Here is a 25,660-nt window from a genome sequence, read left to right as displayed (position 1 = left end):
TTCCAGGGTTTGATTCTAGACCCACTAAATTGAACTCAGAGGGCACCCCTATTGGCACCAGAACCCCTGCTCCTTATGAGGGGTGAGGGAAGCCAATGGGAGCGTTTCCCCCCGTCAGCCTCTCCCTTTGTGGATGGTGTGGAAAGTCAATTTAAGATACATGAACTCCAGTTACAAAATTAAAGGTAGCTGGAGTTGCATCTCTTAATTTGACCTTCTGCTGTAGTATAGACCAGGCCTAGGTGTTTTGTCAGCATTGTTTATGCTCAGTAATTCTCAAGATTTGTCCATCCTTTTTTTTCTAATTAAGCTGTAATTATATATGGTCAATTTTACAGTCCTTAGCTTTTTACTCAGATAACACTCTGATGAGATCAACAGGAATATTGCTAAATAAAACTGAGGTATAAATACTGCTGCCAATCACTCTGGTGTAAATCTATAGCAACTATGAATAGTCCACGTTTACATCATATGACTGAGAGCAGAGTATGCGCTTTCTAGTATGAACCTCAGGATTTGGGCTACAGAGTGCATGAGGAGAAAGGATTTGTTAAGACCAAACATATCTAATGAAGAGAGCAGCATTGTATATTAAACTGAATTGTCTCACTTTAAAGGCACTGCAGCAAATGGTGCACATTAAATAATAATGCTCTTAAGAAATACATAGACAAACTCTAAAGGAATGTGTCTCCCCATTTGTTTAGAATTTCCTTTCATTGAAACACATCAGTCAATGTTTTCATGTCAGAGAAGAAATTTTACACCTTTAGTAATTTTCCGTTCTGAAACACTCAAAACTCTGGTCTTCCTGTTTCTTTTTCTTTTGTAGCTGGACTTGGAAGATACATACAAGGGGAAAACATGTGGTCTGTGTGGGAACTACGATGGTGATGAGAAGAATGATTTGCATTTGAATGGTAGGAATTGGCTATTATATACTCCTTAGAGTTTTATGAAGCATGACACAAAACTATTTTCATCTGGTTTGCTGAAAGATACTCTGGTGCATACTTTTTCATAGAACACTAGAACTGGATGGGACCTCGAGAGGTGATTGATTCCAGTCCCCTGCTCTCGCGGCAGGACCAAGCCTATCTAACCTGCTCTTAAATATCTCCAGAGATGGAGATCCCACCACCTCCCTAAGCAATTTATTCCAGTGTTTAACCACCCTGACAGCTAGGAAGTTTTTCCTAATGTCCAATCTAAACCTCCCTTGCTGCAGTTTAAGCCCATTGCTTACACAGTTTAAGCCCATTTTGACACATTAGGGTGAATTTTGAGACTCCTGAGCTGATTCATGAATCTCAGGGGTTTGCAAAACCTGAAAAGTTTCACACAAACCAGTAAACCAAAATTAAGTACAGAGATCCCATACTGTACCACTGTCCTATTTCCTTGAGAGCAGTATATTCCAAGATGGTGGAACTTTTATAGTTGAGGTGGGTAGATGTTCCCTCTGGGAACATTTTCATCCTCTTGCAGTTAGGTAACCACTGTGATTTTGCCTTTGTATATTGTTAAGAATCATCAGCAAGTGATCCATACTTGCTTGAAACTTCAGTGAGCTCAGGATAATGTTTACAAAAACCATAGTGCAGGGGTGTCCAAACTTTTTTCAAAGAGGGCCAGATTTGATGAAGTGAACATGCGTGAGGGCCGACCATTTTGCCTGACATTCTTTGAACCATTAAAATTAAATGCAAATTAACTATTTTATGCAAAGTTTATTGCAAATGGCATACTTTTCATTTCGTCACATGGATGACAAATCTAAACAGGTGTTAAATCACTCTGCCTTTCATATCTGAAGGCCAGATGAAAAAAAAATCCAGGAAGCTGAAATATATGTCAGGAACATTGTAAAGTACATTACATATTATTGGTAATAAAGGTTGTCTGTCAACTTTTAAGTTCAAAAAATATGAACAGGAACATAACACCAAGTATACATGTTGTGTCCAAATATATTTATAACTGATTTAGACCAACTGACATTAACTGAGATTTTACAATGTATTCATCTCAATACATATGGATTCGTTGGGGGCCATAAAAGATAGATATTGCCAAATTACCTGGGGGCCGTATTAAACCGGAACACGGGCCGCAATTGGCCTCCGGGCCGGACTTTGGACATGCCTGCCATAGTGCAATGTACTGGCTGCTTCAGATATTCCACTGGGCTGGAAAGAAACCAGAGTAACCCTCAGTTCTAGCCCCCATGCTCCCTCTGCTTCTGAAAATGCAGAGAAGCCTGCTTCTCTGGATCCATGCTGAAGGAGAACAGCAAGGGGACTGTTCCCCTGCATCGTGCTCCCCTCATGATTTTCCTCAAGTTTGAGCTATGCTGGTGGAGTTCCCAGAAAGATTCTATTCCCTGCCAATCTCTCTGGGGAAAGCTGTCACCAGTTACCTCAAAAAGAGTCTTCATCAGCTGAAACTTCATGCCTCGTGGTTGCTCTGGGGCACTAAGTGAGTGGGGACGCTCCCTGCACTGTAGCTCCTGCAACTACGCATGGGACTGAACATCACTGAAGAGGCCAGGGGCCTCCTTGTGGTTGCACCAGGATGCTTCCATTGGGTCCCACAGAAAGAATTGCAAAGGCAATGCTGAGATGAAACCGAGATTTACCATGACACAAAAGCCAGAGTGGCTGAGCCACAGACCTGGGGTCAGAGCACTGTCTTCCAAACCATTTTAAATGAGGAAATACAGAGTTATAACCAAACAACTGTTATACTTGAAATAATTTCACAATGTTGACAATGTAACATTATTCTGTTATATGCATATTCACATACCCTGTCTTGCCGTTGCTTAAAGTTACCAGTTTATTGCTCACATTAACTCACTGGCCAGGCGAGTTAAATGCAAGGGGTGAGGAGTGGGGGCTTCTCTTGGTCCAGATGGATGCTCCAATCTTGACAAGACCAGACCCAAAGATTTATGCAAAGCACCCTGTCTTTTATAGACTTTTCTCCCATTCAAGTCTATACACTTTGATTGTCAGATCTTAATCAATCACTACCAGTTCTGTTTAATATCTGTTTATTTAGAAATTGGTTTTCTTTGTCATCAGACATCAGTGTGTTGGTGCTTCCTTCGTAGTGTTATTCCAAGGCTGTCTTATCTGTTCATGGGTGCTAGCTCTTAACTCCAAAGTCGTCTATATGTCATGCACTGGTCTGCCTTATACTGGGCACAACTGATAGTACCTTGGCGCCCCTGAGCCTTCCAACTTTTTCTCCTCCTTCTTTGACCATCTGGACTCTAAAACTGCTGAGCCTTCAAGTTGTTATCTTTCTCCAAACACATTCCAAACTCATTCACTCCTCCTCCCCAGGAACTACATAATTGTTTCACATGAGAAAAGGTTACAATTGCCTTATAATCAATCTAGTTATACAAAGCTTCTGCTAGTACAAACTTTTATTCATTCATCATATTTTCTTTATAATACAATTTGTATTCTAACTATTCCTAAAAGCAACAGTATGCTCATGCTGAATCACAGGAATCCTTCTGATCTCTTTCTGCTTTAACATCAGATACAGACACAAGCAGTCTGTTCGATGCATCGTTACCAATGGCCTAAAAGACTGTTCATCCCTGCTAACCTGAGAAGGGTCACAGCAGAGTTGTAGTTGTTTAACATTTATTCTAACACTACCCATTAAGCACATTACGGTACATAAATCATTACACAACTCTCTTGTCTACACAACATTCGTTTTAAAACGGATTCGGTCCCCGTGCTGCATGTTGACAAACATCAGCAGTGTTCAAAGCTTGGAGCAGCTGCAAACTTGTGCTGCTGATAGCTCCTGGGTATGTGAGAAAAGTGAGGCTTTCAACTGCCCTTAGCCCTTGCAAAGGGCAAACATGAAAGGAACACTACTTGTAGTGTTTACCACTCTTACGTAGCCCTACCAGGCTGGGAGAGGGAAATTTAGAATTCTGGGTAACAGTTTCAACAGCATGTAAATCTTATGTTTAGAATTGACTTAGGAACTTAATGACAAAAATTTTCCAAGTTGGCTAAGTGACTTCGGAACCTAAATGCCATTAATTTGCAATGGGTCTTAAACACCTGGGTCATTTAAGACCATTTTGAATTTCACCATAAGTCTTACTGCAAGTCAAAAGAATCTAGGCTCCTAAGTCACTTAGGTATTCTTGACCATTTTACCTTCTAATTCAAATAGGCACTTAAATGGTTGAAACCCCTTCAGGATGGATGCTCTCTAAATGAAAGGGTTAAAAGTCAAACAGACACTCCAAATAAAAGTGTTGCAGCTTTCAGGATCCTAATTCAGTAGGAACTATGGGTATGTCTACACTACCCCGCTAGTTCGAACTAGCGGGGTAAGGTAGGCATACTGCACTTGCAAATGAAGCCCGGGATTTGAATTTCCTGGGCTTCATTTGCATAAGCGGTGCACCGCCATTTTTAAAACCCCTCTGGTTCGAACCCTGTGCCACGCGGCTACACAGGGCACGAACTAGGTAGTTCGAACTAGGCTTCCTAGTTCGAACTACCGTTACGCCTCATTCCACGAGGAGTAACGGTAGTTCGAACTAGGAAGCCTAGTTCGAACTACCTAGTTCGTGCCGCGTGTAGCCGCGCTGCACGGGGTTCGAACCAGCGGGGTTTTAAAAATGGCGGCGGCCCGCTTATGCAAATGAAGCCCAGGAAATTCAAATCCCGGGCTTCATTTGCAAGTGCGGTATGCCTACATTACTCTCCTAGTTCGAACTAGGAGGGTAGTGTAGACATACCCTATGTGAGTCTGTCAGTCACTATATTTTAGGTACCTACGTTATATTAAATAATTTGTGTAAAGAACATATTGCCTTAGAGCACAATTAAGAAACTGAGTTGGACATTTGCTCTGCATCTGATTGGTATTCTGGATGAATTTGGGAATTTTTCCAGGTTATAAACTACTCCCGAGGCAATTTGGAAACCTTCACAAAGTAGAGGAGCCTACAGAAAAGTGCCCTGATGTAGCTGAAGATGAAGATGCCAAAAGCTATATAGGTCACTCTCATCAACAAAAAAATAAATGTAGCAAATATGTAAGTACACCTGGCCAGTAGCACAGTGAGTATGAACCTCCCTGAATTACAATGGACTACAATTCCAGAGATTATGTTGATGAAAATATTATATAAACAGTGTTCAAAGAATTTGAATTCTTCAGGAATCCAGCCATGAATCAAAGCCCAAAATGAACCTGTAGTTGTAGGAATCTGCTATTATAATGTTACAAAGGTATATAGCAGAAACCCCCGGGGCGGGGGCGGATTTACAACCTTCAGTCCAGGAAGAGCAGCAAATAAACTTATCAAATGTCTGGCAGGTCTTTTCTGTTGGCTTAGTGAATTTGGGACAGATTCTCAGTTGGTGTAAATCAGCATAGCTCCAGAAAGTTCACTGAAGTTAGATGATCTGATGGTCCCTTCTGGCCTTAAATTCTCAGGGCACTTCTTCACTCACCACACCAGAGATCGATGTTATGGCATTTGATTGAATATGTCTAGTATAGACTTATAAATCAAATGTTGGGGGCAGCTCCAGCTGGCTCCTTACAGTCACCTCACAGTCAAGAGGAGTAAGGGAAGCCAATGGGAGCATTTGCTTCTGGCAGCCTCCCACTGTGTGGATGCCACCAAGCTTGGCTTAAGGTAAGCTGAATCCAGCTACGTATTTTACTTAGCTGGAGTTGTGTATCTTAAGCTGACTTTCCAGGTCTAGTGTGGACCTGGCCTCAGACTTTGGAAGTCAATGGAGCTATGCCCATATATATTGGCTGAAGACTAAGCTCCAAGACAAGATGTGGATAATTCTTTTTTTTTTCATTACAGAAATCAAAATGCAAGCAACTTCTGTCCCGCCTTGGGAACTGTCCCAAGGTGGTTGCTTTTGATGACTATGTAGCCACCTGTACGGAAGACATGTGCCTCTGTGCAAAGAATTCATCTGATTTGTCTTTGGCTTCCAGCTGCATATGCAGTACCCTTAGTCAGTATTCTCGAGATTGTGTCCTGAACGGGGGAATCCCTGGGAAATGGAGAACCAAAGAGCTTTGCTGTAAGTAGCTATGGATTTTAATTCAGTAATCAATGTGATTTGCATCTCAGATTAATTTAGATACCTTTATGGGTATGTCTACACTATGGGATAATGTCAAATCAAGTGCAACTTCAGCTATGTTAATTGCGTAGCTGAAGTCGAAGTAGCTTAACTCGGCTCTTGGCGCTGTCCAGACTGCAGGAAGTCGGAGGAAGAACACACTTCCTTTTGCTTCCTTTACTTGTCATGAGAGCAGGACTACCGGCATCGACTGGAGTGCTACTCTCACTTCGATTTAGCTGTCTTAACCAGACCGCTAATTCGAACTCTGAAAGGTTGACAGCAGCAGCTTCGATCTTCCTATGTAGTGTTCACATACCCTAGTGTGTCTAGACTGGCCAGTTTTTCCGGAAAGTCAGTCGCTTTTCCAGAAAAACTTGCCAGCTGTCTACACTGGCCGCTCGAATTTCCGCAAAAGCACTGACTTCCTACTGTAAGAAATCAGTGCTTCTTGCAGAAATACTATGCTGTCCCCCATTCAGGCAAAAGTCCTTTTGCGCAAAACTTTTGCACAAAAGGGCCAGTGTAGACAGCTCAGATTTGTTTTCCGCAAAAAAGTCCCGATCGCGAAAATGGCGATCGGGGCGTTTTTGCGGAAAAGCACATCTAGATTGGCACGGACACGTTTCCGCAAAAAGTGCTTTTGCGGAAACGTGTCCGTGCCAATCTAGACACTCTTTTCTGAAAATGCTTTTAACGGAAAACTTTTCCGTTAAAAGCATTTCCGGAAAATCATGCCAGTCTAGACGTAGCCTAGCAGTATTTGTTAGTGAAGGGAAGTACAGGGTTCCTTTTAAAGTGTTTTATAAGCACTTCCAAAGTGATGTGTTTTCATAAAATTCTCTGTTTAGAATGATTATTCCAGGAAAGGAACTAGTTAAATTAAGGTTAATAATGGAGGTATTTAATCCAAGCTTCTAAGCGTGTCTGATAACTATCTGCATGACAGAGCATGGTACAACAATCACTACTTAAGTTTAACAGTAAGTAAACATTGAAGCCTTAGTGTAAATAGAGTTATAGTCTATAATGCCTGGCAGCTTAAAAGGTTCCTTCTCTGACTACGAAGCGTTGTCTTGTAAAACCAAACTAAATCAACCAGTTTCTAAAGTGGATAAAATTACTCTAATGCTCTGGACAGAATGTTTTATAGCTAAGAAGGTTAGTTTCCTTTGGAAAATGATAAACTGAATTTAGAGCATTGATTGAGTACATTACTCTCTGCAACTGTTTCATTTGGGTTTGCAGTCCAGGAATGTCCAAACAACCTGGAATATACGGAATGTGGAAACCCCTGTGCTGACACATGCGCCAACCCAGAGAGGAGCAAGATTTGTAAAGCCCCGTGTACAGATGGTTGCTTCTGTCCTGCTGGTAAAGTAGCATCCTTCTTATATCTCTTCCAGGGAGACACCTCCCAGTGTTCAGTGAAAGGCGTTCTTGTTTATTAAAATGTGAACACCCTTAAATAAAACTGTAGATAGCATTTGGATGTTTGGAAAACTGGCAAGTGGACATAGTTTGTGTCTTACACATTTGTGTAGATTGTCCAGGACAGTCACAGAATATCCAGTATTGACCATGACTCGGGAGCAATTCCTGTTTCCTGTTTCTTACAGCATAAGAACTGATTCATGTAAGTGAAGCAAAATGCAGGACAATGTAGCACTTTAAAGACTAACAAGATGGTTTATTAGATGATGAGCTTTCGTGGGCCAGACCCACTTCCTCAGATCAAATAGTGGAAGAAAATAGTCACAACCATATATACCAAAGGATACAATTAAAAAAAATAAACACATATGAAAAGGACAAATCACATTTCAGAACAGGAGGGGGATGCGGGGGTGGGGGGGAAGGAAGGAAGGTAAGTGTCTGTGAATTGATGATATTAGAGGTGGGGAGAGTGGGATGTTTGTGAGCTAATGGTATTAGAGGTGATAATTGGGGAAGCTATCTTGGTAATGGGTAAAATAGTTTGAGTGTTTGTTCATTCCTTCTTGGAGAGTGTCGAATTTTAACATGAATGACAGTTCAGAGGATTCCCTTTCAAGTGCAGATGTAAAAGGTCTTTGTAGCAGAATGGGTAGTTGAGGTTTATAAATGCTTGGTAGAGATCCTGAAGCTTCTGGTCTCTGTCAGTGGGATTAGAGCAGATGCGGTTGTATCGAAGGGCTTGGCTATAGACGATGGATCGTGTGGTGTGTTCTGGATGGGAGCTGGAAGCATGTAGGTAACTGTATGAGTCGGTGGGTTTTCTGTAGAGAGTGGTGTCTAATTTTCCATTGTTGATTTGTACTGTGGTGTCCAGGAAGTGGATCTCTCATATAGAATGGTCCAGGCTGAGGTTGATGGTGGGGTGTAGGTTGTTGAAATCTCTGTGGAATATCTCTGTGGAATATCTGCTCTAATCCCACTACCCACCCGGAGAAATAAAAAAGCAAATTGAAAGAGCTGTACGCTTGTGTGACCACTCAGGAGAAATTCAAATGCCACCCAGCTAGCAGAGTGCTCACAGCTAGGTTTTGTGTTTCTCTTGGTGGTGCATATTTGCATATGCCTTGGTGTACATGCAAAATTTATTCTGCACGTGGATGGAAAATTTTAGAGGGAACATTGATGGAGGCTTGATCATAATCTTGCATTTGTCCTTTACAATAATGCCACACACTATGTCACTTTTCAGCAATGTGACAGTTCACAGCCCCTTGGAATCAGAAGATCACATTGCAATTAAAACCATTTGCACTTGATATTAGCCATGGTGAGACATGCCTCTTATCACCTAACAGATGAACTTTCAGAATACTGCAGGCAATGGGCAAAATGACATGCAATTTTCCTCTAAAACATATAATTCACTCCTAGCCAGACGGGCAGAAGTGTCCAAGTATGATGTACTGTGTTTGCTCCTTTTCTTTTCTGAACTTTCTTCAGTTTCTTTCCTCTAATATTAATTAGCCAGTGTTTCTGAACAGGGACTATTCTTGATGACATGAATGGCAACAAATGCATCCCCAACGACAGCTGTCCATGCATGTTTCAAGGCAAAATCTATGCAATCGGAGGTGCCTACTCCACTCCTTCTCAAAACTGGTATGATTACAACCTTAACTATATTAACATAGCAGATGCTTTTATTAGTAAGCTTGATGAGTTAAATGTCATTTTCTCTGCACCCTGGTCCTAATTATTTGTCTTAACTAAAGATAGGACTGACACAAATGCTGGCATCTGACCATCAGCACACTTCAGGCTCCTAAGTCTCAGAGGGTGTGTCTACACTACAGAGCTAATTCGAACTAACTTAGTTCGAATTAGTTAATTCGAACTAAGCTAATTCGAATTAGTGCATCTAGACCTAAAAACTAGTTCAAATTAGCATTTTGCTAATTCGAACTAGCATGTCCACATTGAGTGGACTCTGAACAGAGGTTAAGGCTGGCCGGAAGCAGTGCCGGCAGGGCATCAGAGTAGGACTTAGAGCGTGGAGCTGCTGTCTCAGGCAAGCCAAGGGCTGTGCTTAAAGGGACCCGACCCCCACCCCGGACAGACAGTTCTCAGGGGTGCCCCACTTGCAAAGCAGTCCTGGCTTGGAATGCCCTGAGTGCCCACACTCGGAACATCACAGCACTCAGCCATCAGACTGGCTGCACTTGCCGCAGGCTGCCATCCGGGGGGAGGGGACAATCGGGGGGCTGAAGGAGAACTTCCACCCCGAGCAGCCCGCAGAGCCAGCCCAGTCCTCCCCATCGGGGGCTTGTACCCCATTCCTCCATCACCTCCTTCCACTTATCCCTCCCTAGCCCCCCCTTCCTGATGTACAAAATAAAGGACACGTGTGTTCAAAAATAGAATCTCTCTTTATTGAACAAAACTGGGGGAGACTGGGAAAAGGAGGTGGGAGAGGGGAAGAGAGAGGCTGGGAGAGGGGAGGGCAACTAAAATGATCAGGGGTTGGGAACAGGTCCCATATGAAGAGAGGCTAAAGAGACTGGGACTTTTCAGCTTAGAGAAGAGGAGACGGAGGGGGGATATGATAGAGGTCTCTAAAAGTATGAGTGGTGTGGAGAGGATGCATAAAGAAAAGTTCTCCATTAGTTCCCATAATAGAAGGACTAGAGGACACCAAAGGAAAGGAATGGGTAGCAGGCTTCAAACTAGTAACAGAAAGTTGTTCTTCACAAAGCAAATAGTCAACCTGTGGAACTCCTTGCTGCAGGAGGCTGTGACGGCTAGAACTAGAACAGAGTTTAAAGAGAAGTGAGATGAAGTGATGGAGGATGGGTCCATGGAGTGGTATTAGCCAGGGGGTAGGAATGGTGTCCCTGCCCAAAGTTTGTGGAAGGGTGGAGGGGGATGGCACGAGACAAATGGCTTGGTCACTGTCTTTGGTCCATCCCCTCCAGGGTACCTAGGGTTGGCCGCTGTCGACAGACAGGCTACTGGGCTAGATGGACCTTTGGTCTGACCCAGGACGGCAATTCTAAGCTCAGGGTGCAGGGTCGGGGGTCTCAGTGGGCCACCTTGATTTTCATGCACACCTGCTTCTGGGTGGCCAGGCTGGCAGCCAGAGTGGCCACCAGGGAAAGCTGGGGAGGGCTAGGCTCCCACTAGTTCGAATTAAGGGGCTACACAGCCCTTAATTCGAACTAGTAAGTTCTAACTAGGCTTAGTCTTCGTGGAATGAGGTTTACCTAGTTTGAACTAAGCACTCCGCTAGTTCGAATTAAGTTCAAACTAGCGGAGTGCTAGTGTAGCGCCTATCAAAGTTAATTCGAACTAACGTCCGTTAGTTTGAATTAACTTTGTAGTGTAGACATACCCAGAGTGAGATCTGACCCTTATGCATTATGACCCTGGTTGGGAGTCATTTGCAGATACTGAACCTGAGACTTCAGAAGCTCAAAGCATGAGTCTCTCCTGTGTGTTAGCTTGGACTCAAACCTCTATATGTGGCAGGGGGAAGGGAGGGAGACAATAGTTACACTGTGTTAACATGGGTCACATTCACAATTAGTTTCTATAGAAGCCTGTGATCTAAAACCCCCTGAATGTTGAGAATGTGTGGATCTGGATCCAAACCTTGCAGCCTGAGACCACCTCTAGTCTCCACCCATAGAAGGTTTCACTGAAGAGATCTGTCGTGTATGATGTTAGCCAACTTTCAGTTTGCACTTTTATTCTTCATTCTAGTGCTGCAGAGAAGCACGACAAACGTGCTTGTTTTTCCTGCTGGCTTTGTCTTCAGTTTGCAATTGTTTCCTTTGTGTCTAGCTCCGCAAGAAGTCCAAGCAGTAGGCCCATGTTGTGCCATTTTCCTTATATGTGCATAGCTCCGAGAAAGAAGGTGGCCTGTTAGCTTGTGTTCCTGTTGAACAGCTCCATCTGCAGTGCAAGATAGTTTAGGCCAGCGATTCCCAAATGCCAGTCCACGGCCCACTGCCAGGCTACAGACTGCTTGCTGCTAGCATCTCTGGGGGCCAGGGCTGGAGTACACCGCTCCCACCATGGCTGTTGGGAGAGGCGTGTCCTGCCCCACCTCTCAACCAATCAGTGATGGGCGGGGGGAGGAAGGGGAGGCTCAATAATATTTCTCAATTTTAAAAAATGTTTCTGAAATTTTAGGTGGAGGAATTTCAAAGTTTTGTTTCAGGGAATTCTGAATTTTCCCCCCCCCAAACTGTTTAGTTACAGCACAAACAGGAAACAATTTGATCTGGAAAAGAAGATAATCAACCAATCAATCAATTCTAAGTAGCAACTACCATAGATTATTTTTAAAATGAAATGAAATAAAAAGAATAAACCATTTCAACCATTATATTATGACACATTATGACGTATCAGCTCATAATAGTGTATGTCATTAAGTAATATAAAATATTATAAAACAAAATTCAAAACAAATTTTCAAAATTCCAAAATGAAAATTTTCCCAAACGGAAACATTCTGTCATTTCTGTTTGGCAGGAAAATTTGAAAATGTTTTTTTTTCTTCTGAATCAGAAAGAAAACACATTTCAAAATGTTGAAATTTCCTGTGAAATGGACATTCTGACTTTCAGACAGCTCTACAAAGAAGATCCAACTGACTTGTGCAGACATCTCAAGTTTTGGACACAGATGAGATCTCCTCAGATGTATTCCTATTTTAACTGCTCATTTTTTCTTTTTATAGTACCTGTGCTGGTGGCCAGTGGGTTTGTGTGTCTCGGCCTCTTTCTGGAAATTGCAGTATAAAGGGAGGATTCCACGTTAGCACATTTGATAACAAAGAGTTCATTTTTCATGGCAATTGTCATTATGTCTTAGCTAAGGTAGGAAAAAGAGCTTCTTATTTTTTTTTAATCTGTTAGGATAAAAAATTAAGATATGTTAGAGCTTCATTGCTTTATTTGCTCAGATAGTTCCCAGTCTAGCAAAGCACTTAAGCTTAGCTTTTAAGCAGGAGTGGTCCTATTTACTTTTCCAGTAGACCTATAAGTGCAGATTTCCTCACTTTGTACTGGTGGACAATTGTCTGGCAAATGAAGGTTGAGGAGTTGGCCCCTTCTTCTACAAAGATCAAACTCCAAGTAGTACTTCGAAAAATAGACTAGTAGCAGATGCTGATGGAATGGATCATAAGGGAAAGCGTAACAGGCATGATTTTAAGTGGGAGCGAAAGATAAACATTTTGCAATTGGAGTTGGCATGTCTGGTTCCTTTCTTATTTCCCTATAAAACTTTTAGAGTACATCTACACTGCATGGAGGTATTCTGAAATAGCTACCCCACATCTACACAAGCCACCCGTTATTTCAAAATATTTTTCGATTGTCAATCAGGTTAAGGAATGGCATGAAATAGCACTTTATTTCAAAATTTGGTGCTGTGTAGACATGCCAAATTTCAAAATAAGCTATTTTGAAATACATTCAAAATAAGGTACGCAATTTGTATAGTGCAAACTGTGCATCTTATTTTGAGTTTAAGGTGCTGTGTAAACACACACACACAGATCTATTTTCCTTACTGCTTGCTTCTTTTTATATGACAGAAGATGGATCACATATCTGTTTTTCTGGCTTTGTTTCAGGACGTTGGCAGCAGGTTTGTGGTTGCTGGAGAGATCATTCAGTGTGGAGTATCAAGTACTATGACTTGCTTGAAGAATGTATTAGTCACATTAGGAGCCCTTGTAAGTCACTGATAATGACTTAGGTTAAAAACAAATGTAAGGGCCGGGAAAAAGCATCCAGCCGCCGTCATGCCTGCATTGTTTTGGTTAAATGTTTGTAATATTCCCCTACAAGATCAGAGCTCCATTCTGTTAGGCTCTGTATAAACATGTAAGAAAAGGCAGGCCTTTCCCCAAAGAGCTGGCAATTTAAACAGGTGAGATTGTTGAAGGGTGGGTGAGGGGATTTAGTATTATCCCTGTAGAACATAGAGACCCACATAGCAAGACTATGACAGAGTCAAGAACCAAACATAGATCTCATGGGTCCTTGTTTCTTTGATACTGGATTGTCATTGTGGCATATTTCATTTTCCATTTTCAGAACATACGACTCTGTTCCTGTGGAAATGTCTACATCAATAATTTCATTGCGGTGCTGCCAATAACAAGAGGTCAGTGTTCCTTCCTCAGGGTTCACACCTGCCCCTGGTTATCCCACACCTGCCTCCTGCAGGATTCTTGCTCATTTCTTTGAAGCAATCTGTTTCTGGCCATTAGCAGAGTCAAGATACTGGACTAGGTGGGCCATGATCTGATGTAATATTCCAGTTGCTTCATTCCCATTCGGTGAGCAAGTAAACAGAGGTGTAAACTTGGTATGGCCAACTCTTCACATAGATGCAGACTTGTGTGTATGTTCTTGGTAAAGATGTGTTTTTTCGGTAGGTGGCATCACTATCTTCAGACCCTCGACATTCTACATCAACATCATGACCTCGTTGGGAGTGCAGGTTCAAGTGCAAATAAAACCCATTATGCAGCTCTTCATAACAGTGGATGCATCTTACCAAAATCATACATCTGGTATTGTATATGTCTACTCATGCTGTAATGGTACATCCATGACCCTTCCTGTCCAACTTTGACCTTAGTGAATTAAGAGCCTTATTGATATACTTTGCATCCCTGGAACAACAACAAATAAAGTCTAAGTAGGATCCACAAAATCCTTCCACTCTGCTGAGGTAGATAATTGAATTTCATATTATGTGGTATGGGAGAGTCTTTTGAATTATTAGACTACCAGAAGATTTATCTGGCATTGCTTGGGTCCTTCAGGGCAGGAGGCTGTGGCTGTGGTGAGTTCAGGAGCCAGGGCAAGGACTTTGGGATGTGGTGGGTTCAGGATGGGGGCTTGGCGGGGGGCTAAGGGCAGTGGGAGTAGAATCATAGAATATTAGAACTGGAAGGGACCCTGAGCAATCATCAAGTCCAGTCCCCTGCCCTCAAGGCAGGACCAAGCAGTATCTAGATCATCTCTGTAAGAATCAGGGCAGGAGGTTGGTAGGTGTGTGGGGGCATATGGCAGGGTGTGGGAGTGCAGCAATACAGACAAGGTCTGGAGGGGGTGCACGAGTCAGGGTAGGGTGTTGGGCCCAGACTCAGGGGATGTGGATTAAATGTGTAATTTTTCCACTTTCAGTTACACTCTGGGCAAATCCCTTAACCTCTCTGTGCCTTTGTTTCCTGCTTGTAAAAAGGGGTAATATTCTGTTTCTCCAACATTTTTTGCCATGTCTTTGAGGCAGGGCCTACCTCTCATTATGTGTATGTACAGCACCAAATGCTGTTGGGACCCCTTGGTCCTACTGTAGTATAGGAAAATAAAAATTATACCGTAAATAAATTTTACTGTGTGTGGACATTAAATATACCATGCAAGATAAGTGTTTGTTTCTTACTCCCTGGATGGATACCCAGAGCAAGTGCATCCCTCTGAATTTCAAAACCCTTTTAATATCATTTGATTTGGTTTTTGCCCCCACCCAGGTCTCTGTGGCAATTTCAACAACATACAGAATGATGATTTTCGAACAATTAGTGGAGTGGTGGAGGATTCAGCATCAGCCTTTGGTAACTCATGGAAGACGAGGGGCAGTTGTCCAGATGTTGAAGACAACTTTGAGGACCCTTGTGCAAACAGTGTGGACAAAGGTACTTCTCCTCACTGATGTTCCAGAGCTAAATGCCTTTTGCATTTTTGTAGGAACATTACACAAGCAAGAGCTAATGCTATTAGAAGACAGATCACAATAGTTTCTTCTGGATATGGATTTAACCTAAAAAGGTTGTTCTTCCATGTTTTCAAGGTGATAGCGTTGTTTTTAAAATGGAACATACATACCAATACAGAAATATGTGGTGCTTTCAAATTTCTTTGATTGCTAATTAATTTGAGAACTCAAATTTGTATTAAAATAAAAGACTTTAAAGTTTACAAATATTTTGTTATTAACAGTCAGGTCCATATATTCAGCTTGTCACCAAAGAAATCAATGGAACAGCACCGTATTGTACTAGTTGAGGATTTGGCCGTATGATCCTGACCCTGTATTCCATAGAACCATGTTGTCCAACACACTAGCCAGTAGTCACAGGTGGCTATTTGGCCAGTTGAGTGTGGCTACTTGGCTTGAACAACATGGCTATTTGGCTGGTTGAGTGTGGCTAGTTCGTGAACAAACTGTACCTTTGCACAGCCATATCTCCCAGTTTCACGTCAATAAGTGCCACCATGTGTTATGAAAGCTACAATCTGCTAGTGGCCACATGGCTAGTTAGTGGTGGTTAACGTGACTACTTGCTTGTGTAATTAGTAGTGAGCTGGAAAAAATAATTGATATAAATGCATGCTAACATCTGTTCTGCAAGCCTTAACCTTAGGAACAATGTTAGTAGCAAATGAAAATGTTCAGACATGTGTATATCTCTCTGTTCACTGTATCTGTTAATCTAATCACATTCAGCACCATAGTGTCTGATTGTCTATCCCTCCACTCTTGGCTGAATGCTGTAAAATATCTTCAAAATGAAAAACATTGTATAGACTTGCAAAGCCTTGGAAAAAGTTGGAGATATAAATTTTCACATGTTACTTTGGGCCATTTATCCATGTTTTCTCTTTCAGAAAAATTTGGGAAGCACTGGTGTGAACTTCTGTCTAATACAAGTGGTGTATTTTCTGCCTGTCATTCAGTTGTAGATCACTCTTCATATGTCAAGGTAAGGAATTGTTCTAGTGTAGTCCAAAATTTGACCTGTCATAAATGTATTCTGCTCAGGTAGGGAATACATGCTGTATTCTAGTTTCTGTTTAAAAATACATGTATTGATGCCAATGAGGAAGTAACAAAACTAGAGTTTAAGAATATTCTGCCGGGGTCTGTGGGTCTTTTCTACTATAGACCCAGTTGGGGTAACATAAACTAATTAACACACACTCTTCCTAGGGCTGCTGTGCTGGCACCATTGGGGGTGCGTCTACACTGAATTGTTATTTTGAGATAACTAGCGTTATTTCAAAATAAAAATGCGAGCGTCTACATAGCAATTCTATTATTTTGAAATAAATTCAAAATAATGGATGGCTCATTCCAACTTCTGTAAACCTCATTCGATACGGAATAACGCCTATTCAGAAATAGCTATTTTGAAATAAGGTGTGTGTAGATGCTCCACTGCAGCTATGTCGAAATAGCCCATCACCAGGGCCATTTTAAGTTATTCCTCCTCAGTGGCTCCTGGGGCTCTAAACTGAGATAACATCTACATTAGGGAAGCCTGCCTAATTTTGAGGATTCCCTGCAGTGTAGACAGGCTATTTCAAAATAAGCTATTTTGGAATAGCTATTCCGGAATAGCTTATTTCAAAATAGTTGTACAGTGTAGATGTACAGTATCCTGCATTGCATGAGCAATGAAATTAATACAAATAACATAGTTTTTCCAAGCTATCTGAGAAGCATAGGGGAATTGCTGTAAAAATACATCAACCTTATTTGTCAGCCTTGCTACTTTGGATAATATTTGTAGAAGATGATACTTTATTGTCAAGCTTTCAAGATGTAATACTAAATTAAAGAAAAATTAAAAAAATGAATTAAAAGGGGAGTCTTTAAATGGTCAAAACAACAAGAAATCCTGTGATACCTTAAAAATGGTGCCATTTTGACCTTGATAGCATTTTTTAAACCAAAATCCAAATTAAAATACTTTTAGTTAAAATGTAAAATTTCTACTACATTATTTTTGTTTCCATTATTCCCTTTTCTTCACAAAACCAAAAACATTTCAACCAAATGAAACTTTTGCAAGAATTTTTATTCTGAGGAAAGATGCATTTTTCCCCAAAAAAATTTCCAATGAAAAAAATGTTGATGAGCTCTGATACTTGGCCACATTGTAGTCAATGCCTCTGCTCAGATGTTTAAATAAAGCATAGGCCTTGGTGTTTTGCTGGACCGGGGACCTTAGTAGCCAGTAAGGCACCTACACTAAATAGTTTGATATCTTGCCACAAATGGTGCCAGCTCCTTTTCACTGTGAAATGGTACGATCTTTAGGTCTCAGTAAAAGAAACTGAATAAAGTAAGCTAAGATATGAGCTCTCTGTGCACTTTGTTTTTCCTAGAAGATAATCTAACCTATTATTGAAAGAATATATTCAGCATCAGCATCTTTTATATCCTACTTGTGATGAAGAGACATCAGTCCCTCCCTTTAAAATTGCCACAGACTGTCCTTAGCTGATTCTGCACCTCTGTAATTATGAAATGGAAAACTGGCTTGGTGTGAAAATGGTCAGGTTTATTCTGACGGTAAATAAGTTTCTGAAAAAAATATTATCCAGAGAGGTTGGGTTTTTTTTTTTTTTAAATACAAGTCATTTAGAAATCACCTGGGATTTTACCTTTGACTTGTTCAATGTGCCTTTGGGCCTACGTTCTGGAATTAGGGTGCTGCAGCTCCCCCTGGCCTGTAGTGGTTTCCATTATATGCAATGTTTATCATATGGTTCAATGGTTCTCAGCTCCCCTTCTCCATACACATTGTTCATTACTTCTGCCTTTGGGTCCCTTTAAAAATGGGCTATAAGTTACCCTTCTAATGTTCCAAATGATTAATCTAACTGAAAACTCATGTGCCAGCTATTATTTAAAATAGGGTGCAATAAATCAACACCATGAATGAATCCTGTTGTGGATAGTTTTGCTGCTCCTGTTGATTTCAATGAGCATTACATCGCTGACCCTGTCCTCCTTTAGGGTATGTCTACATTGCAGAGTTTTTTCAAAAAAACTCCAGTTCCGTCCATATTGCAATTGTGTTTGTTCGAAAGAAAATTGAAAGAACAGAGAAGTTTTCCCGACATTGGTAAACCTCTTTCTACAAGGAGGAAGCCTTTTTCCGAAAGAGCTTTTTTGGAAAAAGGCGTGTGTGGACGGGGAAGAGGGAGTTCTTTTGAAAGGAAACAAAAGAGGAAAAAGCACAGGTGCCCTGGTTGCCACTCTGTCCACAGTAATCACAGCTTAAATGCAATTGTTCATTCATTTCGAAAAAGCATATCGCCTTTGATGCGCTTTCACTGCGTAGACACTCATTTCAGAAGTTTTTTTGGAAGATCTCTTCCAGAAAAGCTTATTCTGAAAGAAGCCTGCAGTCTAGACATAGCCTCTATTTATTTCAAATGGGAGAACTTTTCCCATTACTGTCATCTGAGAAGGTGTGGGCACTGTGCGAGCATATTGCCTTCTATTAGTTTGCAACTTAGAAAAATTATAAGGGTATTTCTGTAGGTGAAAGCTAACAGAGCTCTTCCTTTGGCTCAGATGTTAGAGGTCATCTTTATTCCCCCATCTAGTGTGAAGGATCAGGGTTTCAGTTTCAAATGTGTGGTATTATGAGGAGGCAATAAACGAGGTACCTTTAAAGTTGCAAACATAATTGCACAATAAAGTTGCATTTATTCCCTTTGTACTCCAAAAAAAAGCAGCTTTCTTTGGCTTTCAAATATTGAGTGTTAAGTCTCACTGGCAACAAACTTTTGAGCATGTAAACATTTAAAACGGCTCTGTTGTTTCTGCGGCTCAAGCTCTCATCATACTATCAGTTTCCTTGTGTGTTGCCTAGAACTGTGTTTATGACACTTGCAATGCTGAGAAGAGTGAAGAGGCCCTGTGCAGTGTGCTATCCTCATACTTCAGAGATTGTGCTGCAAGAGGAGTACACTTGCAAGGTTGGAGGCCTGGCATCTGTGGTAAGTGTACTAACATGGTAACGTGCATAGGAGAACACATTTTGGAGATTTTCTGCTGTTGAAACTATTATGTTTTGTGCTCATGTGTCAAAGTGACAGGTATCTAGGGGTATGTCTACACATCAAGGTTATTTCAAAGTAGCAGCATCTACACAAGCCAACCGCTATTTCAAAATTAAATCAAAATAGCGGAGGGCTTATTTTGAAATTGGTAAACCTCATTCCACGAGGAATAATGCCAATTGTGAAATTGCTATTTCAAAATAAGTGCAGTATAGACACTTATATTGAAATAGGGGGCCTCTAGCCCTTCCCTGGGTGCCCTGGTGGCCACTCTACCCTCAACCATGAACACTCCTCTCTCCCACCCCTCCCCAGAGCCCTTAAAGGGATAGACTCTGGCCACAGTGCCTGTGCCAGCTACAAGCCTCCCAGCCCAGAGCCAGCAGTCACTGCCCCTGACCCAGTGGCCTCAAAACATGAGCCAGCAAGCAACTGGCACCCAGCCCTCCACCGCTCCCAGGAGCAGTCTGCCAGCTCCCAGGAGCCTTCCTGGTCTAGGGCGTGTGCCTTCCTGGTCTAGGGCGGAGATCATGGACCTTATTCAGGTTTGGGGAGGATGCTCCCAATGTCCGTGATCTCCACACTAGATGGGGGAACGTGGTCGTCTATGGCAGGATAGTTGCCAGTCCGGCCACCAAAGGCCACATGTGAACCCAGGAGCAGGTTTGCATGACAATCAAGTTGGTCCAGCAAGACCCCCAACCCTGAACCCTGAGCTTCCCCTCCCGCTTCTTCCCCTTGCTTCCCCCTTCCAGCTCCTTCGTCCCAGGTTTCCCCCTCCCCTCTCCCACCCTCTCTTTTCCCCTCTCCTGCCTTCTTTCCCCAGTCTCACCAGAGTTTCATTTTCCTGCAGTTTTGTTAAATAAAGAAAGTTTGTGTTCATGAAAATACATATATTTTATCTGACATCAGGAAGGGAGTCAGGGAGGGGTAAGTGGAAGGATGTGAGGGAGGAATGAGGCACAAGCCCCAAGTGGGGCAGACCAGGGAGGCTCTTAGTGCTCCTCAAGGTGGAAGCTCTCCCGCAGAGCCTCCTGGATACTGACAGCCCCCAATGAACCTTCCTGATGGCAGCCTGCAGAAAGTGCAGCCAGGCTCACAGCAACGAGTCCAAGGAGGTTTAACGGTATTTTGAATTAGGAGCTTTAATTCAAACTACCTGGTCTGTGCTGTGTGTAGCCGTGGACAGGTAGTTCGAACTACGGGGCATTTAAAAATGACGGCACCCGGGAACGTGCAAATGAAGCCCGGGATATTTAAATGCATGTTGGAATGCCTACATTAGCCACCCTACTTCGAACTAGGGTGGCAGTGTAGACATACCCTTAGAAACTAACAAAAAAAATGTATATGGTATCATGAGTTTTCGTGGGCACAACCCACTTCATCAGATGAATGGAGTTAAGGGGTCCAGGGTACAAATAAATAGCCTGTTTGCAAAGTATCTGGCTATTTAATAATAAATAGCTGCTTATTAACAACTGGCAACTGTTTCGGAAGATCTCTCACCTTTCCTATGCATGATTTCTTGATTGGAAACCTATCTGAATATAAAGCAATGAGATAATGGTATCTATGCAATTTAGATTGCCCTTGGATCTACTACAGTTTGTCTGTCTATTGGTTAATTACATGCCTTTGAGGCTACTTGAATTTTCCAGATGAATTAAACAATGTAATTAGAGTAGCACCTTATAGAAAGAATTTAAAGTTACATTACAAGCAATTTAACAAAATGTGGTAGGGTAATTCAAAAGGCACACTGTGTATTTGATAGCTGATTAGCTTAGAAACATACAGCTGTATGTATTAGAGTGTCTGTCTATTGAAAGCTTTCCTGACAGGTGAAGAATTGAAGAACGAGATGCACTTTAGAGTGTGCCAAAAGTTAGGAGCTACATTATGAATAGCAGGAGAGGGCTGTAGCACTGGTTTAAGAAACAAAAGACTGTTCACTCATGCTGAAATGGGTAATATCAGCTTCACACAATACCCCAAATTACCCTCACACTCTGGGAAAAATACTAATTGTTCAACCACCACAATACGTCTTTGCCTTCAGACTTATTTGAAGAAGAATAAGTACCGTCTGGGAACATACCTGTTCTAAGAAGAGAATCGGTTGTGCAGCATTATTCATGAGAGAATGAGTAGATAGGCCAGATTGTGCTCCATTTCACCTGGGTTTCACACCGGGTTGATTCCCAAGGCTCTTTCAGATGCCGCAGAGATATTAAAAAAGTACAGGTGTGAAGCCAGATACAAGGCAGCTCAAATCTCAAAGGTTACATACCTTTAACAGTGAATAGTACAATCAAGCATCCTCTTCTCATAAAACCCCATAGTCCCACTCAGTAAAGTTCTAATCCCTAAATTGTTCAACAAAGGCACAATGATGAAGCAACATTTGCCCCTCTGATGACCCCAAAATTTGTCCCAGCCCTCCATCTAATTTAGACCTGCACTGCCCAACACCACCAAGTCTCATGCCCTTTCAGAGGCACTTGAACTGACCTATAGCCACAAAGGACACAGCATTGCCCCTCCATTTTGTCTCTTCCCCATAATCTGGCACCAGCTAAAATGGCAGGAGCTACCTGCCTCTGAGTGTAACCAAGGTTATTTTACCACATACCTGCAGCAGAGTGGAGGAAGATGCCACTCCTCCAGAGCCTGTGAAGTTTTCTCAGCCTTCCACTTGCTGAGAGGGATAACTGAACCATGTTAGACTTGATACCTTGCCTTTCAGTCCAGGCAGAGAAGCCCAATGACTTTGTTTCCCTTTTTCTCCAGGAATGCTCCAAGAGTCATTCCATTTTTTCATTCTTCTCCAGAGAACTTCTAGAAACTACACACAGTTTCTTTGGCAGCAGCATGTCAACAGCAAAATACTCTGGCAGCTGCCCACACTTAGAATAATAGTGGTTTATTTGTTTTTTCAAATTACTCTTAACTGGAGTCTCATTAAATCTTTGGTTGATCTTATTCTACTAAATTTATGTATCATTGAGAGCCAGGGACTGTATGTAATTTCATGGGAGAGGATGACCACAGGAGCGAATAACAGTGGATGGGGAGGGGAGTACAGGGAGGAGGTAATTAGGCAAATTCTCTTGGATTGTAACACCTCCAAAGAGCTGCCACCAGCTGCAGAGGCTTGCATATTCTCGTTCAAACTGGACTCATTAGCTACCAACAGACAAAGAAAGGACTTTTCGATAAATAGGGAGAGTTTAAAATGACCCAAGGCCTGCTTTTTGATCCAGCAAACAGACAGGACCTTTTCTCCAAGGGAGGCCCCAATCCTTCCTGGGAAAGACTGGAAGGACCTGACCTATTCACAAAGATTCTTGTTCTAAGCAAAAAGGAGTTATGAACTTGTAATCACAGAGATGTCTTGCTGTGGATTTTGAAAAACTGACCCCCTACCAGAGCCCTCGTTGGGGTTGATCAGGGGAGGGTGATCTCTCATAAGCATCATTAGCACGGGTATAGGTTCTTTAATTATTTTTAATATGTTTTCTATAATTCTCTTTGGGTGCGTCTAGACTGGCAAGATTTTGTGCAAAAGCAGCCACTTTTGCGCAAAAACTTGCCAGCTGTCTACACTGGCCGCTTGAATTTGCGCAAGAGCACTGACTTTGTAATGTACAAAAACAGTGCTTCTTGCGCAAATACTTTCACGCTCCCGCTCGGAAAAAAGCCCTCCTGCGCAAGAATACTTGCTCAAGAGGGCCAGTGTAGACAGGGAAGAATTGTTTTGCGCAAAAAAGCCCCGATGGCTAAAATGGCAATCGGGGCTTTCTTGCGCAAAATCGCAAAATCTAGACTGGCCATGGATGCTTTTGTGCAAAAGTACTTTTTGCGCAAAAGCATCTGTGCCAATCTAGATGCTCTTTTGCGGAAATACTTTTAACGGAAAAACTTTTCCGTTAAAAGTATTTCCGCAAAATCATGGCAGTCTAGACGTAGCCTTTAATTATAAATGTTCTTGTTAAGAAAGAGGAGTGTGGCAACTTAACAGTGGGCAATTATGATGTTTCTAATATCTAGAAAGAAAGCTAAGCAGGTCTGCTTAGCCAGTCTGACCTGCTGAGGAATAACACAGGGAATTTGCAGCGTGGAAAAACCCTGCCCAGGAGGGATGATGGCGAAGGGGTCTGGATTCTAGAATGCATGCTGTTGCTGCACCGTAGAGGGGGAAAAGAGGTGCAGGTGCTCTAAACTGTGACACTCAGTAGTAATGCAAATCACAGTTTTATTTTTAAACACAAGTACGTGTCCAAAGTATGAAATGTTTGGGCCATGACATGTAGCCATTTGAGATGACAGTTCTATTCAAACATCTAATTTATCTCCTGCCTGTGGAGGATTTTGTCTTATTATATATTTCAGTGTTTTGAATTAATTAATTCTAAATATCTTCATTAAGGAGGGTTCCAACACTTTCCTTTGGAGAAGAGCTCTCATTGTTAGAGGGAACAGTATATATGTCTACATCAGGAGCAGGGTGATAATTCAACCCTGCAGATCACAGACCTATTTGGGTCCTTGTTTTATTTGTCTTGCAAAGATGTCTCCAAGGACTGTCCCGAAACGATGGTATTCAGCTACGATGTGAAGTTCTGTAATCATTCCTGCCGCTCTCTGAGTGAGCCTGATCTGCTGTGTAATATCCCAAGCAGTCCCGTAGAGGGCTGTGGTTGCCCCAAGGAGACCTACCTGCATGATGATAAATGTGCGTCTCCAGAAGACTGTCCATGTTACTATAAGGACAAGCTGATTCAAGCTGGGAAATCATTCCAAGAGGGCAAACTCATGTGGTAAGTGGTTTCACATACTGGAGTCCTTATGAGGAACAAATTCATATCCTACCAAGGAATGATGACATTTTCTATTTGACAATACTAGGTCAGGTCCCACCAGTCCAACTGTTCTAATAGTGAACAAGGGATTGCTATAACAATGGGAAGTGAGAGCCATGGGGAGATGCTGCAGTGGGCATCGGTGAAGTTCATTGAAAGGGAAAAGAAATTGAAAATTCTTCAGAAGTCAGGAGGCAATAAGTCAAAGGTCTGGCAGAGTAGAAATGGCATTAACAGGGACTTAGGGAGTGGGCAGTGGCAAGTGGGGAAGGAATAATGAACAATAGAAAATGAAAGGAGAATATTGGGTGGAAGCAAATGTGAGATGCAATGGCAGATTTATGAATGTTCTGGCTTCAAGAATCCTACTCCTCAGGGCTGTCCTTAAGATTTATGGGTCCTACACAACACTGTTAAACTGGTTCCCCTATGACCAATGGCAGCCAGCATGGGGCGGGGGGGGGGAATGATTTTTTAGAGATGTGATTTTATAATCTTCAGCAACACAGTCATGAAATATTTTAAACTAAGGGCCTGTAGACTAAGGGCTTATCTATATTTACAGATGGATGTTCTGGAGATAAATCTTCAAGGATTCTGTTTAGTGGGTTTAGTAAGGGCTCACTAAATTGACCATTGATGGCGCCCCCATTGACCCTGGTGCTCCATGTGGTGTTGTGAAGTAAGGGAACTTGATGGGAGAGGTTCTTTCCTGTCAACCTCCCATTGTGGGGACACCACAGAAATTTGGTGTAAGGTATGTCAACTCCAGCTATGCTATTTATTACAGAGCAGGAGCTGCGTATTTTAAGTTGACTTTCTCCTGAAGTGTAGACTTGGCATCACACAGAAAGTTCAGAAACTGACAGGGGTGTTGGTGGGTGGTAAATGCCTATTAAATTGATTAATTACCAATTGAATGGCTCTATTACAGGTTCAATGTTCTGCTAATAAATCTGGCAAGCTTTTTCACTTTTAAGTTAACTAGATCCTCTCTGGAGGAAGCAGAGCAACAAAACAGGGATAGGAAGAGGCTGGTGGGTGGGCCTTAAGGCCAGTTCTAGACTAAAGGAGAAGGTCAAATTAAGATACCCAGCTCCATCTACATTAATTATATAACTAGAGTTGATGTACCTTAATTCAAGTTTCCATGCCATCCCCACTCAGTGGCCAGCCTCTGAGTTCAATTTAGTGAGTCTTTAGTAGACCCACTAAAACAAACTCTGGAAGATCAATTGCAGCAGTATCGATTTTCCCCATAGTGAAGACATGGCCTAAAGCAAGTGGAGCCCCAGCTTTTCAGGTTCTCTATTCAACTGCATAT

General features: G+C 42.0%; 1 protein-coding gene across 1 annotated transcript in view; it reads left to right on the top strand.

Moving 5' to 3' along the window:
• LOC102451070 (mucin-5B-like) overlaps positions 1-25,660 on the top strand; it is a 68,995-nt gene that overhangs the window by 5,398 nt on the left and 37,937 nt on the right. Inside the window, exons 4-16 of the mRNA XM_075928214.1 lie at positions 836-923; positions 4,947-5,089; positions 5,879-6,104; positions 7,395-7,520; positions 9,125-9,242; positions 12,328-12,466; positions 13,228-13,329; positions 13,694-13,763; positions 14,038-14,175; positions 15,142-15,306; positions 16,280-16,374; positions 19,282-19,408; positions 24,045-24,294. Coding sequence (XP_075784329.1) covers positions 836-923; positions 4,947-5,089; positions 5,879-6,104; positions 7,395-7,520; positions 9,125-9,242; positions 12,328-12,466; positions 13,228-13,329; positions 13,694-13,763; positions 14,038-14,175; positions 15,142-15,306; positions 16,280-16,374; positions 19,282-19,408; positions 24,045-24,294 — 1,787 coding nt within the window. The remainder of the gene's footprint in view (positions 1-835; positions 924-4,946; positions 5,090-5,878; positions 6,105-7,394; positions 7,521-9,124; positions 9,243-12,327; positions 12,467-13,227; positions 13,330-13,693; positions 13,764-14,037; positions 14,176-15,141; positions 15,307-16,279; positions 16,375-19,281; positions 19,409-24,044; positions 24,295-25,660) is intronic.

The sequence above is a fragment of the Pelodiscus sinensis genome, chromosome 4 (genome assembly GCF_049634645.1).
Source record: "Pelodiscus sinensis isolate JC-2024 chromosome 4, ASM4963464v1, whole genome shotgun sequence".
NCBI lineage: Eukaryota > Metazoa > Chordata > Testudines > Trionychidae > Pelodiscus > Pelodiscus sinensis.
The sequence above is the reverse complement of the archived record's forward strand: the minus strand, read 5'-3'. Positions and strand labels throughout refer to the sequence as shown.